This window comes from Bubalus bubalis, chromosome 6 (genome assembly GCF_019923935.1).
Source record: "Bubalus bubalis isolate 160015118507 breed Murrah chromosome 6, NDDB_SH_1, whole genome shotgun sequence".
Classification (NCBI taxonomy): domain Eukaryota; kingdom Metazoa; phylum Chordata; class Mammalia; order Artiodactyla; family Bovidae; genus Bubalus; species Bubalus bubalis.
Genome location: NC_059162.1, coordinates 15,935,039 through 15,949,138, shown reverse-complemented (window position 1 = coordinate 15,949,138; position 14,100 = coordinate 15,935,039). Strand labels below are relative to the sequence as shown.

At 48.0% G+C, this 14,100-nt stretch overlaps 1 protein-coding gene across 3 annotated transcripts in view; it reads right to left on the bottom strand.

Moving 5' to 3' along the window:
- The window catches only part of KCNN3 (potassium calcium-activated channel subfamily N member 3), a 174,307-nt gene that overhangs the window by 9,669 nt on the left and 150,538 nt on the right, over window positions 1–14,100 (bottom strand). For all 3 annotated transcript variants that reach the window (XM_045166029.1, XM_045166030.1, XM_045166031.1), the window contains exons 6-7: window positions 6,125–6,252; window positions 5,354–5,423 (exon numbers count right to left, since the gene is read on the bottom strand). In XM_045166029.1, coding sequence (XP_045021964.1) covers window positions 5,354–5,423; window positions 6,125–6,252 — 198 coding nt within the window. The remainder of the gene's footprint in view (window positions 1–5,353; window positions 5,424–6,124; window positions 6,253–14,100) is intronic.

Here is a 14,100-nt window from a genome sequence, read left to right as displayed (position 1 = left end):
TGACATATACATACTTCCATGTTTAAAGCAGATACCAGTGGGAAGCTCTGTATAGCATACAGAGCTCATAGCGGTGCTTTGTGATAACCTAGAGGGGTGGGATGGGGGCAGGGGGGAGGCGCTAAAGGGAGGGGATACATGTATGCATATGACTGATTCATGTTGCTGTACAACAGAAATTAACACATCATTGTAAAGCAAGTAGACTCCAGTTAAAAAAAAAAAAATCCCCTCCCCTCCCCCACGCCCTTGTTAATAAGGCACCTTGTCCCCACTCCACTCCTGACCCGCTAACCCTGCTCAATGCTTTCCTTTCTTTGATGCTGTCTTCTAATACACTAACTATCTGCTGTTTCTTTTGCATATTGTTGTTTGCCCTCTCCCACTAGAAGGAAATCCCCCCCAGGGCGGGGACCTTTGCCTGTTGTGTTCACTGACATGTCCCAAGGACTTAAAATAGTATGTGGCACATAGGAGATGCTCAGCTAACATTTTTTGATGAATAAATATTCATAGATGTGCCTAGCAAGGGGGTCTGTTGCACATGGTCAGCACCAAAAGCTGTTGGTAGAACTAGTGAATGAATGAAGTACTGTCTCAGGGGAAAACCTCTGCCCTTCCATTCTTCAGCCAACGTAAAAGTTTAACTGATGGGAGAAGACCTCTTGTACCACAAGTTATTTCCATATAACTAGAAGATTTCCCAGTGTTTCCCACTGAGACCTGAGTGGCTGAAGGAAAGGAGAAAAGAGTCCCGTGGGGGCCCAGCCCAGGGCCCGCCTCTGGAGAGCAGGTGCTCAGGAAGTTTTTGTGAATGAACCCTGAACGAGGTCGTGAGAGCAGGAGAGCAGACATGGAGTACCTCCAGGGAACTGCAAATAAAATACAACTTGAGAGTAATAAACTCGTCTTCTGAGCATGAAGTATAAACCAGGTCAGCGGAATACTAAACAAACGCAACTCACGCCAAGTGCGCCATCTTCCGTTCTACCTCTGTTCTCTGCCAGTGCTCCTTATCCCCAGGAGAGGCCGTTCACTCAAGCTGTTCCCACCTGAAACCTGGGCACCATCCTCTCCTGGCCCCCCTCTCACCAGTACAAAGTCCTGCCCACTGCACATCTAATGATCCCGCAAATACAATTCATTCAATTGAAATGAAACCACTTTTGTTCCATTCACTACCACCATGGTTCTGACTCTACTCTTATCAGGCAACTTTTTGGTTATAATTTGGCTTCCTGGGTTGGTCTGTAGGGACTTTATCAACATGACAGTCACATTTCTCCTTGGAAATTAACAAGTGGCATTAGACTTGGGAGCAAGATTCTTGGGAGACTTCAGGAACACATTGTTGGGTGTTTCTGTGGCTGCACAGAGAAGGCAATGGCACCCCACTCCAGTACTCTTGCCTGGAAAATGCCATGGATGGAGGAGCCTGGTGGGCTGCAGGCCATGGGGTCACTAAGAGTTGGACATGACTGAGTGACTTCACTTTCACTTTTCACTTTCATGCATTGGAGAAGGCAATGGCAACCCACTCCAGTGTTCTTGCCTGGAGAGTCCCAGGGACGGGGGAGCCTGGTGGGCTGCTGTCTATGGGGTCGCACAGAGTCGGACACGACTGAAGCGACTTAGCAGCAGCAGCAGTGACTGCAAGGGCAGAGCCGGGTTGGCGGTTGCTTTGTACCCTCCAAGCCTCACCTGCAGGTACTGTGGCTCTGGTCATTTGCCCGTGACACTCTGATCCTATTTCACCTGAAACTTCAAGTTACTCCAGGAAGATGCAGAAACCATAGGTACAGGCAGGGGCCAAGAGAGTAGGAAGTGAGGCGAATGACAAAAGAGTTAGAGGTGGCAAAATGTGAGAAGCCAGAGAGGAGATAGGAGAAGTGGCGTTGAGAATGTAGTGATACCTTCCCAGGGTTTCCCTGGTGGCACATGGTAAAGAACCCACCTGCCAATGCAGGAGGTGCAGGAGACGTGGGTTCAATCCCTGGGTCGGGAAGATCCCCTGGAGGAGGAAATGGCAACCCCTTCCAGTATACTTGCATGGGAGACCTCATGAACAGAAGAGCCTGGCAGGCTACAGTCCATGGAGTTGCACAGAGTCGGACATGACTGAGCAACTAAGCCCGCACGCACGATACCTTCCCACCAGGAAACTGGCTGCAGCCCCAGAAGGAATGAGGCAGCTGTGACTTCTCCAGGGCAGGACTCTACTGTGGCTCTCTTGGAGGAGAGGGTGTTTAAGGGTGGCAGTGCTTCCTTGATTAATTAACATTCACAGAAGCTCCTCAAAGTGCATGTTCTTCCCAGAATGTACAAAACCGCAAATGGATTTGCTTGCAGGGGCACCCTGGCGAGCTCTGGACTGAGTCTGGGGCCCTGGGGCCCAGCCCCAGCATGGCAGCTCGCCAACAGACCGAACTTGGGATGGTCTCTTTGTTCCTTGGGATCTTGGTTTCCTCATCTAGATTTCTAATCAGAACTACCAGGTGCAGAACCATTATAGTTTTTGGAGCATTTTCACAGATATCACCTTATCTGATCAGCTGAGCCTCAGATGTGGGGAAGGAGTTTTACATCTCAATGGAAGACACTGAAGCTAGGTATAAAGAGCCCCAGCACACACACCCCTCCCCGGCCCCCCAGCTCTGCCACCTTACAAGAGAGCTCTTCCGTAGAGCAAGTGATATTTGGAGGCCACATGCTCTTTTCTGAATCTCGAGAGGACCACAGGAGAGGGGTGGGAAGTGGTGAGCTGGGCGGACGAAGTGCAGAGAGAAAAGGAGAGAACACCGTGTTATTATTGTCTCCCCTGTTTTGTTGCTTGGCGACAAGATGCCAGGGGGGAATGTGGACCAGTGTGAAAGATGCTAGGCTGCTGCCAGGACCTTGGCTGAGCCTCCTGGGAGGAAAGATGAAGCATGGCAGAGTTCACACCACCCCTGCAGCCCAGCAGACACCTTCCCTTAACCCTTTCCTCCACAGCCTTTCTTTCCAGTTATTGATGGTTTAGTTTTCCCACCCAGTTTCTGTGAGCCTCTTTCCAATTCATGGAGTTTGCTTTGCCCAGTCTGCTCTGCAGGGGCCCCATCTCTGTAATAGGCAGTGACTGACAATGAAGAAATGCAGGCTTGAAAGTCCAGGGTGTCCACTATTTCCAGGAGAACTCCAGCCACAGAGTGTCCTACCAGGTGACAGAGGCAGAAATATGGCTACTTGTTAAAGAAATATCTTGGGGCTTGGTGACCATTCCTGCATCCCCCAGTGTGGGTTCCCCAGCCATGTTTGCCTTACCTGACCCTCCTTCTGGCCTCAGGTGATTGGTTCGAGGGTGAACATGTGACCCAAACTGGCCAGCAATCTCATCCCTTCTGAGAATTTAGAATTAAGACCAATAGGAGGCCAGTCAATTTGTCTTTGCCTGTGGCTAGAACTAGGACATGGACTCTCTGGATAGGGGCCTGCCATGGAGACAAGGGGCATAGAAAGTTGTCAGGAAATGGGGGAGTGGAAGAAAGAGAGAACTGATGCAGGCACTTGAACACGAGAGAGAAGAGAGGGTGGGCACCTATTTCCTGGGGTGAGGTCCACTTCTGGTTAGTTCTTTCCTGAAGTCTAACCACATGCCTGCCCTGAGGTTCTGCCTGGAATGAGACTTCCTTGTATTCTTAAACACCTATATTTTTAAATCTACTTCCAAAGGGTTTCTGACACTAGAAGCCAAGAGTGTTGAGCAGCGCACGCTAGACCCTGGTGAGGGGTTCCCTTCTGCATTTGGGCATTCCATTCACATTCTTGCCTCCTCCAGGCTCGCAGGAAACCTCAGTCTACCTCAGCACCCCCTGCAAAGACAAACAGGCCCGTGGGCTTCTCCCAACCCATGCCAGCCACACATTCCCTGATTAAAGTCCTCCCAAGCTTGGGAGATCCTTTCTCTGGCCTGATCCCTTCACTGAACAAGGCACTGCACGTGGCCCAGGAACCGGCAATTTCTCTGATTACACCCTCTTTTCAAAGGGGGTTTAATTTGCCTGAAGGAGTTTCTCTTGCTTACTCAGGGAACGTGTTCCGTGATGATAATTGACATATGCTGGAATGTTCTGCCAGCCTGGCCCTGGGCTATACGCTTGACATACAATTTCTATCAAGAGGCAATGAGAAGGAGGAGCTGAGGAGGGGAGGTCCTTTCTTCAGTGGCGCCTACACTCAGCTCTGCCAGCGGTGCAGCCTCCGATTCTTTCAGTCCAGAGATTCGCAAAAGGAGCAAGTTTCTTTACAGTATTTGTGGCAATTCAGGGCCAGAAATGCAGAACGATTGTAGGGCTCTGAAAGGAGGGCTCTCTTCTTTGGCATCTTCGTGAGGTAGAAAGAAATGCACCTCCCCCCGCTCCTGACTCGGGGCCAGAAAAGCTTGAGCTGTAAGGACTGGAGGATGCAGGAAAAGGAGCTTAGGATTATAACCACAAATCAGAAGCATCCTTCTAGGTGTGACCTAGACCAGCAGCATCGCCATCATCACCATTTGGTCTTGTCAGTGTGCTCCAGTGCAGACTCAGTGCCCCGCTAATCAAACAACACACTCAACGGACTGCAGTTCAGTTCAGCCGCTCAGCCGTGTCCGACTCTGCAACCCCAGGCCTCCCTGTCCATCACCAACTCCCGGAGTTCAAACTCACGTCCATCGAGTTGGTGATGCCATCCAGCCATCTCATCCTCTGTCGTCCCCTTCTCCTCCTGCCCCCAATCCCTCCCAGCATCAGAGTCTTTTCCAATGAGTCAACTCTTAGCACAGTCCATCAATTCCCAGCAAAGCCTGACCTAAGCGATAGAATTGAAGGAACACACGCCAGGTTTTCAAAGTCAATAACACACACTGCTGCTGCTGCTGCTAAGTTGCTTCAGTCGCGTCCGACTCTGTGTGACCCCATAGACGGCAACCCACCAGGCTCTGCTGTCCCTGGGATTCTCCAGGCAAGAACACTGGAGTGGGTTGCCATTGCCTTCTCCATTGTGTGAAAGTGAAAAGTGAAAGCAAAGTCGCTCAGTCGCATCCGACTTGTAGCGATCCCATGGACTGCAGCCTACCAGGCTCCTCCATCCATGGGATTTTCTAGGCAAGAGTACTGGAGTGGCTTGCCATTGCCTTCTCCGATAACACACACTAGTAGCTTGCAAATGTCAAGAACTTGAACCTAGATTATTTTTTAAGGAAGGAGGAAGTGGCCTTAACTTTCCTGGTCCTGCTCTGTCCAGTTTAGCCATGGCCACTTCCTCACAGCCACACCTGAGCAGATGAAAGGCCAGCGTCTGAGAACCCTTTATGAGGTCTTTGGATTCTGCCACTCACCTTGGAAAGGTCCACCAGGGTGTTGGCTTGGTCACTCAGCTTCCTCTGCTCCATCTTGACGCTCCTCAGTCTGTGGGAAACAGTCGTAAGAGCCATACTCTTCAAGTGCATGCTGGGTTCACCCCACCAGCTGATTCCACATCCATGTCGATTCATCTGGTTTTGGAACCCAGCCCAGGACCTTAAACATGGGTGACAACTGACCAGAATCAAGGGCTTGGCAGGTCCCCAAGAAAGCAAACTCATCTCCATGGATGCTTGCCTCTAGTCACTATAGCTTGCCCACCACTCTCAGATCATGTCCCAGCTTCCATGCCTTTATCAAGGCTGTGCCTTCCACCTTGAAGGTCTTATGCTCAGCCTTTTAGGGTTTCCCGAAACTTCCAGGTCAGACTAAATGCTTTCATCCTCTACTTTTAAAACTCCACTATACTTTTTAAAATACTTAGCTTATAGAAAGCACTTATCACAATTTGCTCTGCTTCCAGTTGTAATGTGATGTATGTGTGCGTATGTAGACTGTGAGAGCTCCCTGAGGCTCTTATCTAGTTTTTACCTTCCATGGCAGCCTGTCCAATGTCTGGCAGGGGCAGGTGCAATAAATGAATAAACAGACTGATCTGGATCCAGTTCACCACCCCCTGTGCTTGTTGAGTGGAACAGAATAGCTCTCTCCCGCTCCTCTAAGCGTGTGAGCGGACGCCGGCGGGGCACTGGGCCCGCCGCTCCTCCTTTGGTCAGCTGGCGGCCTGGCCGCCTGGGCGCACTCACTGGTGGATAGCCTGCAGGAACTTCCTCTGGTGCTTCCTGACTTTGGCGTGGTCAATCTTCTTTAGCAGCTTTGTGTGTTTGTAGATTAGCCACGTTTCCCGAAGGACATTGGCTGCAGCATTCTTGATCTAAGGAAAAGCAAATAAGCAGGTGACTATCAGGTGAGTGTTCCTAGCTTCACATGACACGTGTTGGGGGGGGAGGGCGGTCTGCCGATAGAGTCGAGTTGGCAAGGAAATGAGTCTGCAATGATCTTTTTCCTTAATCAAAGCATGAACTCTTAGAAAGGATGATGAAAATTCATCTCTCATTAATCCTGTATTGGACACAGTAGACTGGAGGCTGAAGTTAAGGAGTGCCTTTTTCTCTTAATTATTTTGGGACTGCCTCTCCTCTGCTGCTGCTATATTTAGATAGGCTGCCTTACTGAGGCCTGGAGGCCTGGGGTACACTTTGAATAGATAAATATGTACCACTGCTGCCCTTGGATGCAGAGTCCCATGCTCTACATGGGATTTTTATTTAGTGCACATGGCACATCTCTTGGATTCTGAGAGTAAACAGATTTCCTATCAGCTAGAGATTGTATTTCTTTAAAAATTGTTTAAAATTTAACTAAAATTTATTTTTTAAAATGTAAAGGTTACTTTCCACTTACAGTTATTACAAAACATCAGCTACACTCCCCATGCTGTCCTATATGTCCCTGAGCCTATCTTACACTCAGGAGTCTGTATCTCCCACTCCCCGGCTGCTATGTCACCCCTCCTGCCTCCCCACTGGGAACCACTAATTTGTTCTCTTTATCTGTGAGTCTGCGTTTTTTGGTTGTTGTTATATTCACTAGTTTGTTGTCTTTTTTAGATTCCACGTGTAAGTGATATCATACGGTGTTTGTCGTTCTCTGTCTGACTGATTTCACTTCAGCTGCAGATTTTACAAGGCCTCTTTGAGGAAATCTTTCCCACCAAATGGAGCTCTAGGTATCAACAAGTCCATTGTTTCCTTTCCCAAATGGCCCAAGTCAGTTACACTGCAACTTTACATATAATTGGCATAAAACTGACATCATTTCCAAGAAGGGTCTGCAATCAGGGAAGATATTTTGGTGTGAAACCAGAGCTGCTTCCTTCCGCAGGCTGGCTCCTTCTCTGCACTGCAATCACACATTTCCACATATGACGCTGTCATCTGTTGACATGGAAACCACTGATATCATCCAGCTCACGATGGAACTGAGACATATCAATGGCATCCAGATGGCAGGGGACAAAGTTTTAATCCAAACACAGACATCTTCAGCAATTAGTAACAAGAGCAAGAGGAAACATTTCTTATTAAGCACACGCTAAACAGATTTTTGATGAACTGTTCCCATTTCCATCAGCCATGCACACTGGCACAGGCCCACAGGCCCAGGGCCTGGAAGTAAGTAGGCCAGCCTAGTAGAAATCAGGTTACTAGCCAGAAAAGATTTTAATAAAATTGGAGAGTACAGGCCTGCTTCTTCAGACTGACATCAACAGATGGGACGTTGTTAAAATACTGAGACGTGTGGGAAGGCTTAGGAAACATTGTTTTGTAGGCTGATAACTTTTGTGTGTGTGTTTAAAAAATTTATTACGAAGGTTGGATTATATTTTTCATTGGCGCTGAAGTGATGTTCTAAAAGAACAGCTAGGTCTTCTCAGAAATGTCTAAGTGACATAAATACTGCTTTTCTGCTCAGTAAAAATCTCCCATGAAAATGGTTTTAAATGACTTAATTGCCCACCTCTGGTGCTTTCTTGCCTGAGAGGAAGCAGGTGGTGGTGAGTGGAAGCTGGAAACAGTGAGTGTCCAGGTGAGGAGGGGGGAAGAAGAGGTGGGGGTCATCACGGGGGTTCTGTTCAGGGGCTAGAGTGGACGTCAGCCTCCTGGCAAAAGAGGCAGCATAGAAAGGAGGGCCTCTCTGGGGAGGGCCTCCCCTCGCCTCCCGTCTGTAGGGAGAGGGCAACGTGACAGGTGGTTTCTTCAGTTTTCCGAGGCGTGTAGCCTCCTAGGAGAGCCTCCCAAAAGAATAGGAGGGAAAAGCCTCCCCCAGCATTTAGGGTGACTTGCAGAGCCCCAGTTATTCAAGTCTCATCCCTGGAACACTGATAAAGGGACGGAACATCAGCGTGGATGAGCCCCTGACATCAGTCTCTGTGTTGGTGGGGGACCAGTACTGGAAAGTGGAAAACCTGCAGGTAAATCCTTGTTCTGCCAGTTTAGCAGTAAGTGCTTAATTATCCATAAGATGGGAAAAATAAATCCTTACCTTAAGGGTTGCTTTGAGGCCCCTAGGAGGCAATTACCATGGTGCTGATGGTGCTAAGAGTGAACATTTACCAGGCGCCAGATTACAAATGTGCAAATGCATTTAATCTTCACAACAACCCTCTCAGGCAGGTACTCATATTATCCCCATTTTACGGATGAAGAAACGGAGACACAGACCAAGACCATAAAGTTATAAATGGCAAACTGAGTCAATGTGAATTTAAGTGTTATAGAAACTATAAAGTACCGTAAAGATGTTAGTTATCATCATCTGGCCCAAATCCCCGCTGAGAATATGAGGAAATGGCAGTTCCAGAGATAGGATGTGAGGATCAGAATCCCACAGCTAGCTAATGGCAGAGTCAAAACAAGAGCCAGGTCCAAAAAGACCATAAGGTTTTCACGTGGTCTGAAGAAAGACCTGACGAGATGTCATCTCTACGCAAACAAAATTATTTCCTGTTTTCCAGGATCAAGGAACTGGAAAGGACATTAGATTTGTTGTTAACCATCCGGGCCCTCACTTAGCATATGACAGCACAGAGAGTCCAGGTCCTGCACTTAACTTCAGCCCAAATATAAAGTACTAAACCCACAGCCCAGCCTGGGTAGCTGAGCGAAGCAGTCACAGCGTCTTTATGGGTTTGAACAGGAGGCCCCCGCGTATTCGGGAAAGCGATGTTAAATGCGAGCCTTGGTGCTGACTCTGAATTAATTGTCAGCAAACAGACTGGCACAAAGCTAAGTAGATCAATATCTGCAAGAGAAAAAGAAATAGGCTTTTAACTGCACTGTGCTTTCCCGAGTCGACAGTAAATGCTATTGTGACCAGGTTCTCCCTCCAATTCACCTGGCTGATGGCTTTGAGCATCACTGGGGTGGGAAGTGGCAGAGGTCGTGTGCACCTCCTGGGATTCACTGAGCTTCCCAGGGCTCCCAAGCACTGTTTCATGATGGGGGTTTGGGTACCTACTGAGCGCTCCTGATGGGCAGGGTCATCAGGGCCCAAAGATACTCTTGGGGGTGAGACTGGGTGGGTCAGGGAACTGGGAAGGTCTGGGTAAGCTTGGCCTGATCTGATGGACTCAGGAATAGTTAGAAGAGGGCTGTTTGTGCATGAAGACTGGCTGTTCCATCCCCCAAATCTGTAGCACATGAGCTAATTGTTTCTGTGGGTCCATTCATTCTCTCCCCGAAACTGTGTGTTTTCACTCTGATGGTGACCAGAGAAAAGGCTCAGTGACGTATATACTGCAGGGAGGGCTCAAAGATTCATGGGCCTGAGCAAGAAAGTCGTCCAACTAAGATCTTGCATACAGCACCGACAGCTAACATCCACTGAGTGCTTACTATGTGCCTGGCTCTGTGCTTAACGCTTTATGTTTACGTTGCTCCGCTGGCCCTCGGAAAAACCTCACAAGGGGATGAATGAATGATCACCTTCACTTCGGACCAGTTGGGAAAGCTCTCTGAGACTCAATTTTCTTATTCATTCCTTCCCAAATCATTTACCACACCCCAAAGACGGGGCTCACACTGTTCTAGGAAGTAAGAATCCTGGGAGGCACAAACCAATAGCCTTTCTGCCCTCAGGGAGCTTCTAATCCTGTGGGGCCAGCATGTCTTGTAGCTGCAGCACAGAAGGGTGCTACAGAGTGATGTCAATTCTGACCTGTGCAACGGGATTGCAGGGTTGATTCAACGAGAATGCACTTCAAACACTTAGCACAGAGCCTGGCTGCCTGGCACCTTCGTACCTGGTGCCTTACTGACGCTCTTCCCCTGCAACAAATGTCAGCTTCTTCCTCCACCTCCAGCGAAAGAAAACACAGAACACATATGTCTGTTCCTTGAGCTCTTGGCTGTATTATACATGTCCATAACTTGCTCTGGCCGCCTCTCTGCAGGGTAATCTGCTCCTCTGTGTTATGCGGGAGAGGGGCTGGTTGTTACAGAAGGAACATGTGAGGCAGGAGGAGAAGCACCCTTCTTGCCTGCCTCCCCATGCTTGCAGTAGCCACAGGGAGTCCTGGGAGAGTAATTCCAGGAGCCCTGTTGGTGGGGCCCTCAGAGAAGAAATATTAGCATGCCCACAAGGCTGCCAGCACTCCATCCCAGGGAGAGGGTGTTTGCACCTGGCGGATGGAGAAGCGGGAAAGAAGGAAGGGAGGAGGGCAGATCAGGCCTGGCAAGAAGCTGTGATTTGGACAACTTCAAGAAGTTCTAGAGGTTGAACGTAGATGAATAAATCTGAATGGATGGTAACATCCCAGTCTGAGAGCCCTCAGGTCAGGCCTGTCTTCAGATGCTCCCTGAAGTTGTCCGTTATGCCTGGACATCCCCTCTTCTGCATCTGCCACCCCGACTCTCCACCTCACCCCCACACTGCCTGCTGGCTTCCTGCGGCTGCCATCTCTTTCCTTTCCCTGCTTACACTCACCCTCCTTCCTCCCCATTTTACTCCACAGTCCTTTTTCAGGCTCCTCTGTCTGCCTCATCCAGAAGCCCTCACTGAACACTAAGAAATGGGGGCTCCTGTGGCTGGCAGGACACTGAGGCTGGGAGCAGGCAGGGCTGTGCTTCCATGTTCAAAGCTGGAGTCTGGTCTCTCCCCAGAGCAACACGGTCCTGAATCTGTGGATTCAGCAGGCTAGTTCCATAATACTATTAATGTGATGCTCAGCTTGTTTGGAGGTAAACTGGCTTTTTCTTCCAGCAGACCTGGGACCCTCACCACTATTCTGAATTCCAAGGAACTAACTGTTCTGGGAAACCCACTGGGTTATGGCTGGAGAGCTGCCTACCAGCCTGAGAACAAACAGCAGCCCTGGCTGGGACCCAGCTCATGGCATATGGCTGGGGGGCCCCCTCGCCTATCTCTGGGCCTGAGAGGCTCATCCCTGAGAACCTTCCAGCTCAAAAACTCAATGTTCCTATGACTATTATTAAAGAAAAACTGTACCCAATCTGTCTGAGACAGAACTTCAGTGGGTGATATAATTTATAATTCCCTTCTGGGGACAATTAGCATTTCTGATAACTGCTCAATTGATTATCTGACTAATTCTTAAAAGATTAAGACCTGTTCTGGGAATCCACTCATGGGTCCTACCGGCTGTCAGCCAGGAATCTAGTCTCCTTTAGCCAGACTTTCTGTACCCAGTATATCAATGACTACTATTGTTTCTTCCGATAAAAGACCCCTTCTATGAGTAAACCTTTGAATTAGCCTACTGGAAAAAAAGCATTTTTTACCCAGCAGGATTGTGATAAAACTTTGACACATGCTTGTAATTAAAGAAAAGTTTCCTTTAGCACTGATCAGTAGGTTCTGGGGGGCTAAGCAAGGTTTTTGAGCAGGTTGATGGCATGTGCAGAGCTAAGTCTCAGCATCTAAGAAGAGTCACCAGGATAAAGTACAGGATGACTTGGGCAAGGGAGGTCCAGGTGAGATGAGAAGGTAGCAAGCAACTGAAATGGCACAAGGCTGAGATGGTGGCTTGAAGTATGGTGCCCAGAGGACCTGGAGAGGCTGATTTGGCCAGGTAGAATCAGACCCCAAAGCTGTTTGGACCCCTGTGGGTACCAGAGCAGAGAGGAGTCAGAGATGCTGCTAAAATTTTAGACCTGGAGACTGGAAGAATGATGATGTCATTAATAGGGAAGTCAGGAGAAGACACTAGTGTTAGGAAGATACAGGTTTGATTTTTGTCTTACCCATTGACTTCAGGGGGAAATGTACTTGGATGAAGTATTTGAGGCAGGAACCCTTCATGGAAAGAATGAAGAGATAACAGTCCTCAGCTGGTGCCACTACACCACGGAGGTGTCTGCAGATTTGATGTGGAGAGTGGGCGTGGCAAACAGAACATCTCCTGGTACCTCTTAAGCCAAGTGTGTACAGGGGCAGCTACCTTGCTCTTTAGAAAGGAGAGGTGCTCTCTGAGGACAGGCAGTAAGTCTGAGGGCAGGGACTATCTCCTATTCATCTCGGTGTCCCCAGAACACAGGGTGTGGTGTCCAGCTGCAATGGATGTGTTTCATTGCATAAAACAGAGACACGGGGATGTGCAGTGTTGCGTGGGAGAAAAGATGAGGATCTAGGATCTTCTTTATAGTCTCTCTGTGTGTAATTTACATATATATTATCTAGTAGCCCAGAGGTTAGCAGTAAATTGTAATTCGAGATTAACAATGGCAGTAACACTGCAAAGTCCATGTGGGAAGATCCGACTGCATTAAATACAGAAATGATGTTGCGGCCAGGGTTGACAAGTTATACAAGTGAGAGAAGAAAAGTCATGTGACTCAGAAAACCAGAAAATGAGTTTGGACCCTGTGCTATCAGACCACCACCCTACCTGCCCCTGCCTCCCTGGAAAATAAATGAATAAAAATAGTGTAACTCTAATGGTAAAAAGGCTGGGCTGAAGCCTTTATTACCCATAAAGACTAGAACAATTTGAATATTTTAACGATTAATAGGTTAGAATTCCTCTTTTTCATTTTTTGCTTAGATGTTTGAAGAATTAAGGCTGCGTGTACTTGTAAGAGATGGCTTTTATCTGTTAAATCTGCTAATTGTCCACTCCCGGGAGGTTTGCAATTATGCCCCAATGAGCTCCTCCCACGATTGGATCTTTCTCTGTGAATTCACTGAGATCTTATAAGTAGACTAAGCTTAGCATCTGTTTGACCCATGAGCCACTCCGTCTGGACACAGTGGGCCATTTGGAGAAGACGGAGGATGGATGAGGGAGGCATCACCAGGGGAAGGAAGGTGGGCTTCTCTGAGATCAGGTGAAAGGGAGCTGAAGCCAGAGCAGGCCAAGCTCACAGCCAGTGTCCTTTCAATCAAGATTATGTAAAAGAACCTTTCCAGTCTTGCCAGCTTTGAGAATCCTCTCTGTGTGAGAACCATCCCTTTCGTGTTGGTTGTTTCTCTGGGAAAGAGATATTAGACATTAAAGGAACATTTCAACAGATTTAAGTGTTCTCAGACAAGTGAGATGTTATTCGATTAAAAAGGTGCCTTGTACTCACGGATGGGCAATAAATATTTGTTGATTTGGTTTTCAGTCCTAGTTTTTAAAAAGTAAGTAGATTTGAAGAGGATTTTAGAGACTATGTTTGAAAGAAAGACTGAAAGTAGCCACCACAACCTCATCTTCTACAATCATAGTGCAGAAAAATTGTTTATTTTCTTGTCATAGGAGGGAGCTGGCTTTCTTCAACTTTATTTTCCTCTAGTGTCTGATTCAAACAGTGAAAAATGGAGAGGACAAAGGAATAACATGAAATACAAAGTATATCCTTGGTTTCAAAAGCAAATAGAATAAACAGAGAGGCTGTTAATGTCTGTGCTCTAAGAAACAGCTTCTGAAAAGGTTTTGGGGGCCAAATACCCTTGTCCTTGACTCCTGCACTACATTGTTCCAGGAGAATAGAGGGAAGTATATTTGTGGCTCAGACGGTAAAGAATCTGCCTGCAATGCAGAAGACCTGGGTTCGATCCCTGGGTCAGGAAGATCCCCTGGAGAAGGGAATAGCTACCCACTTCAGTATGCTTGCCTGGAGAATCCCCATAGACAGGAGTTTGGCAGGCCATGGTCCCTGGGGTAGCAAAGAGTCAGACACAACTGAGTGATTATTTTTTTCCCCAGTAACTTTGATAA